At 34.4% G+C, this 6,433-nt stretch overlaps 1 protein-coding gene across 1 annotated transcript; it reads right to left on the reverse strand.

The window, feature by feature from the left end:
- Positions 1-4,852: 4,852 nt before the first annotated feature.
- On the reverse strand, positions 4,853-6,058 carry LOC145681970 (uncharacterized). The gene has a single exon (XM_081753570.1). It carries the CDS (start codon positions 6,056-6,058, stop codon positions 4,853-4,855), a length of 1,206 nt encoding a protein of 401 aa, XP_081609696.1.
- Between the last annotated feature and the right edge of the window lie 375 nt (positions 6,059-6,433).

Consider the following 6,433-nt stretch of genomic DNA (forward strand, 5'->3'; position numbering starts at 1 on the left):
TTAGGCACGGAGCTCAAAGTAGTATAGTAGTAGTAGTAGTAGTAGGAACGAGTTAAAAGCCCCACAGGGGTTCGTTGAGTTCTATAGTAAACCGTATGATATACCTATCATGGTTGGGGGTCTGGTTAGCCCTGCCAATTTTTACTTTCTAGATCCGCCACTGTCAGTACCTAATTAAACTTATGAAACCATAAAATCGAATCGAAATAGAATATCGCAGAAAAGTAGGTGAAAAAGCTGGGCCCCCAAAACTAAACAATAGCCCTGTAATCTTTCAAGAAGTATAAAAATAATAGCTTAAATTATTTTTCTCATTGAAAAAATGGGGTAAGTAGGTAACCCGGCCCGGTGCTAAATACGCACTGAGTTATTGGTTTATAAAGGTGGAACAGTTGCAATACGTTCTTGGAACTCGTAAATTTTAGTTGCTGGTTCAAGTTAACCAGCAGAATAATACCACTATATTAGACGTTACGTAAATAAATTATGGCTTGGACTCGGTCAATGATGAAATTTGTTCGTTCAGTTGAACCAGTTTGGTAATTCAATTTTTAAAAGAATTAAAAACAAAAGTTTGTACGAATTCCCCCAAAGTACTCCTTTGTGTGCCTAAAATTAACTTAAAACTCGACTCTATACGCCATCAGTTTAATAAGTTTTTGATATATATTTATTGCAGCTCTCAATGTATAAACTGATGTTTCCTCAATCTCATAAAAATGTTTAAGTCACATTATGAAATAAGGTACCACCTGTGGTCACCTTTGATAACTTCATGGCAGTGCTAAAGCAGGTTGTTTGGTCTGGATTGGAAAACCAGGAGACTTATAAGAAATTTATAAGTAAACAAATGGTGAAAGTTTAGTATAGGAAAAAGCATATGTAAAAGTGAAGGAAAACGCGGGGGAAACGCCTTTACCCCACTTCCAAAAATATCTATGGCGTCTCCCCGCTACCTAAAAATTACAATGGGCAAAGATAGGAACGGGGTACGGCCTGACGTCATGCGTCCCCCTACCTTTTCATATCCACTTTTACCCCTGAGATAAAGGAAAGACAGAAGCAAGTGTAGCTTGAAGGAGAATTTAACAGAAGCATTGGCTTTCTCCCACCGTTATTTACTGTCTATTTAGCCGAAGACTTTAAGAAAAATCAATATGCTGAATACGGTATTAGAATGGGAGATACGGGGCGGGCCCGTATTTAGGGGGGTCTAGGGGGGCCGGCCCTCCTAAATTTTTCCTGACCCTTTAAAAGTTTTACAGTAGGCTTGCAAAAGAACTATAATATGGTGATGAACTGTCATATGGTTGGAACGGGCCCCCCTAACTTCAGCCCCCCCCCCTAAGTTTTTGGGCTGGCTACGGGTCTGATACGGGGTTAATCCTGTTCTCTGTGTAGATGAATTGTTTCTTATAGCGGAACAGGGACGTTATTTGGGGAAGGAATCGGGGCAGTAGCCCTCTTGAAGTTGAGAAGTACATACCAATAAAAAGCGAGATATTTTTTGTACAAATGGAGAATCTAGTCCCCATTCTAGCAAAATCTGAAATGACGCTAATGCAGCGAAGTCTGGACAGAAAATAACAGAACGTCAAATTTTTAAAAACTAAAACTGGCAAATATCAGATTTCAATAATTGTTAGGAAGACAAATATAGTGAAACTAGTTAATTAGCTCACTATTTAAATTTAATGAGTTCTGGATCGAATTCGGATATGCAGGAATACGAACGAAATCATTTTTTTTTAATGATTAGGTTGTGAGATAAAAAATATTCTTTAGAATCGCTTGTGTTTAATAAAAAAGTAGATCTAACATACCTTGAAAATGATTCTTACGTTTTTTTAAAAAAAATAGAAAATTCCAAAAGTTTTAACATTAGTTTAAATAGCAATTTCAAAGGGGATAAAAAGTTTTTTCTACGAATACATACAGTTTAGATTTCAATTAAGTTTTCTTTTTCTTAATGTTTGATTTAGAACTTGAATAATTGCTGATTCAGATGACTGAAGTTGGGATATTTGAATTTTAACTGTAAAATGATGGTCTGAATTGAAGGACACTGTATCAACTCCAAAGTTGGAGAAAGTTAAACAGATTACCTTATTTTGGTTCAATCTGTAGGTGGCGCATCTATAGAAACATTCGTTTCTCTTAATTTTCTCGAAAACTACACATGAGAATTTACAATCACTCATATAATTTTATTCGGTTTAATTCTCTTTAGTGGTGTATGTCTCATTTCTGGACTTTTTTGCTACACAATTAACATAGTAGAATCTTGATATAAGTTTACAGTAAACATTATGCCAACTTTGCTAATAAACCTAAAAAATACAGTGAGTGTATGTTGAGAAATAATACATTCCGTAAAAACCAGAAGATACTAATCAACAAATTTGAAGATAAATTGTTTGTTTATCAATTTCTTAAATCTTGTAACAACACTCTTACGGAAGGAAAAAAAAAAAAACAGAATGGAATTTTAAAACACTCCGTATCGAGAGAGAAAGATATTTAAAAAAAAAACGTAGATAACCTACATAGTCAGACTAAATGCATTTCACTATTGTTATTATTATTAGAAGATTTTCATTAAATTTTATTTCGTTTTTGAAAAGCATACTTTTAAAAATAGACAGATTTTATGAAACAAACTACAAAATATAGATTTTGTCTTCTATGAAATGGTTTATCTATTAGTTACACCTGAAATTCTACCATTATTGTAATTATAAGATTTTTTTTTTTTTTTGCTCATATTCTTTAAATGCATAACGTTTTTTAAAAACGGGAATTTTATTCCTATTTTAAATGATTTTAGTTATTTTTTAAAAAGAAGTAGTTGAAAAACTAGTGATTCAAACAAATTTAAAATAAGGTGACTAGATTTTAGAAAGTAAAAAAAAAAAAAAAAAAGTAACACTCAGTAAACTGGCATAATCTGACAGTCCTCTTATCATGCTAGTGGGGAAAAAAGTCTCTAGTTTCTTAAAGTGACCAGATTATTTTATTTATTTTAGTTTTTATATTATCCGAATTTCCGATTTTAGCTTTTATATTATCTTTTAACATTTAACAGAAACCAGAAACGATTGTCTCTTGAATTATTTTTTTGTGATGACTGAAATTCTTCTTTCCGTGAAAACACAGTTGAAGTCCATAGAAACTATTGGTTTACGATGTAACTAGAGTTTTTTTTTTTTTTCAAGAGGAACGTTTTGCGTCCGTTTCCGTTTCTCTTGAGATACCAGACGACTTTCTTAATGATTATAATAATAATAATAATAATAATAATAATAATAATAATAATAATAATAATAATAATAATAATCCCTTGAAAACGGGAAGTCTGCTAACCCAATTTCAAACAAAATTTCATTTTTATCGAGTGATTATCAATGGGTCTTTAGCGGCGCCTATTTCTGTATTACTTTGTGTGCTCCAATTCAGGTAAAGTAGGGAGCTAGCTTTAATGCGAGGCTGAGGAATTCAAAGTTGATTGACAGGTGCCCCACTCACGTCACCACGAAACGGTCACTCGACGGTCCTGGGCAGGGTTGCCAGTTCGTTGTAAAAAAAATCACCTAATACTCACTTAATTCAAAGAGTTTATGCACATCATGCAATCGCTATCGAAAGATTTTTTAACTCGTCATTTACAAATTTGCATAAGCAGTTACCGTATTTGGGTACATTTTGCATATTATTCACTTCTGTATTTTATAGCCACTCGCGTGGCGGAGTGGTCTAGCATTTTAGTCCCCGATTCCAATATAAAGGGGTCAGTTCCCCTGGGGACAGCTGAATGGAATGGTTCAAATCCCACTTTATGCAAGAAAAAGTGTAGGTTCTACATTTAGAAGCTTCTAAGCTCGTTTAGAGCGTTAATTCTTATAAATAAATAAATAAATAAGTAAATAAATAAATAAATAATAATAATAATAATAATAATAATTTTAATTCTTATTAATAATAATTATATCTAAGAATATTCCCCTCTTTCGAAGATGGCTCTAAAAATAGCATTGTCTTTGTATAATATATCTATTTACAATCTAATTACAGAGCTTATAAATATCACTTGAAATAAATAAATTTATACATTCCTATTAACACGTAACAGTTTACAAGTGCAATGAAGAATATACCGGTATGTTTTATGTTTACGTTCAATTAATCATTATCACTAGAGACCAGATGTTTAGGCATTAAAAACCTAGAAAATAGGTAGGCAAATAGGCACTTAAAATTTATAAAATAGGCACTAAAATGTAACTCAAAATAATGAAGATACGTACTCAATACAATTAAAAAAATAAATTCACGTCTTAGATAATGTTCAAAGAATATAGAAACATAGGCTACCTCTTTGTGAATATCTTCTTTTCCTGTATATATGAAAACGAAGCTTGCCATATATTCCGAGTATATTTGGTAAATACATTCTCTACTGCACTTTTTCACTGTACATAACAGTCCAAATTTTATATATTTATTAGTACACACAGCAATCCAAACTTTTACAGCACTTTATCAGTACGCATAGCAGTCCAAAGTTTTACGGCATCTTATCAATATAAACAACACTTATATTTCTCGGAAGAGGCAGAATCCTTTCTTGACATTCTAAATTATATACTTTCTCCCAATAAAGTCTAATTTGGAAGAAAATTCATAGAATAGGCAATATTAGGCACTAAAGCAATTATTTAGGCAGGAACGGGCGAAATAGGCAAAATAAAATTGTCTTAAATTGAAACTATAACCTCCGATTTAAACTTCAAAACGTTATTTTTGATTATATTTTTAATATTAAAGAACAGACATTTTGTCTAACATCCGGTCTCTAATCATCACTATCGGACATGCGCTGAGCAAGTTCAGAATCCGAAGACGAATTCTCGTCCTCTTCGCTTATATCATCATCATCATCATCACTGTCAATACCAAAAAGTTCAATTACAAAATTATCTATGGTATCCTCTATTAATCCATCTTTCTCCCAGAACTGCTGCTCCCCTCTAATCACGTGTTTGTTGTACCCCTCCCAATCCTCCGGTGTCACAGACTTCAGAGCATCTCTGGTCACTTCCTCCAATCTAGTCAAAGGCAAATCCCCTGTTGGATTATTTTCCCTAACAATTCTTTTGATTTTTGCCCAAGCTAGTTCAATGGCATTAAGTTCACACATGTAAGGCGGAAGGCGAAGTACGTTATGACCATTGATCTTCAATAATTCATCAATGCGATATACTTTCTCCTGTGGCTTATGTTGTTCAATCAGCTGATGTAGTTCAAACTTCTTCATATTTTGGGAAAATGGAACTTGGTTGTCTTGAAGCCAGTTCATCATCTCCTGTTTTACAGCATACTTTGATGGTGGTTTGTTAATTTGTATGTTGTGGTAGGGAGCATTATCAAGAACAATGATACTTTCTTTAGGAAGATTCGGGACAAGTTTTTCCGTAACCCATTTCTCAAAATTAAGTGAGTTCATTTGTCCGTGGTAGTCCCCAGAAGCCCTTCCTGCTCTAAAAGTTAAACTTGCCCCATCAATAAACCCACTACTTGCTCCAGCATTCACTAAGATCAACCTGTTCGAAGAACTCGGGTTTGAAGACACACCGTGTAAAGTTTCACTCTGCCAGCATTTCCCAAAAGTCAGATTGTTGTCTACCCAACTTTCGTGTATGTAAACGATATTTCTATTTTGTGACCTGTAATTTCTAATGACCCTCAAATACCTTCCCCTCCAATTCACAATATTTGGACGCTCGATGAGAATCTTCCTATTACTCCTGCATCTTTTCCACTGAAACCCCATACTATGAAGCAACCGCCGTAAAGTGTGAACCTTCCACGGGAAATCAACTTTTTGTTTGATGACTGGCAATAACTTTGGTGCACTTGGAACAATTTTCTTCCGCAAATAGAAGTCTTGTATAATATCGCGTATAACGCGCCTGTCAAATTCATCACAATGAAACCTATACTTTTCCGCTTTAGGTCGTTTTTTACCTGGAGTGGTGAGTGATGATTCACCAGCGTCCATTCCCTCTTTCCGTATGTTTGTCACACTTCGCACAGAGATCCCTGTATAGGTGGATACACGCAAATTAGGATTTGATAATAAATGCTTCAGTTTTTTCTCCCTCGCTTCTTCGTCGCACTGCACTATGACCTTCCTTATTACTTCCCTAGCTTCGCTGTGTATAGTTTGCCCTCTCTTACGCTGTGAAGCCATTGTCAAATGATTAACAAGCAATAAAACCGCAACCACAACAGCACTCAAAAAATAACCAACTCACACGAACTCTTCAGAATGACATTCACGTGACAATTTTCTACCCCTGGCAACGCTGGCATATAGAAGGAGGGTAAGGGAGTGTCGCAAGAGTCAGGCAGAAAGCATGTTGGAATTTTTTCC

Source organism: Thermobia domestica, chromosome 3, assembly GCF_964235325.1.
Source record: "Thermobia domestica chromosome 3, izTheDome1.hap1.1, whole genome shotgun sequence".
Classification (NCBI taxonomy): Eukaryota; Metazoa; Arthropoda; class Insecta; order Zygentoma; family Lepismatidae; genus Thermobia; species Thermobia domestica.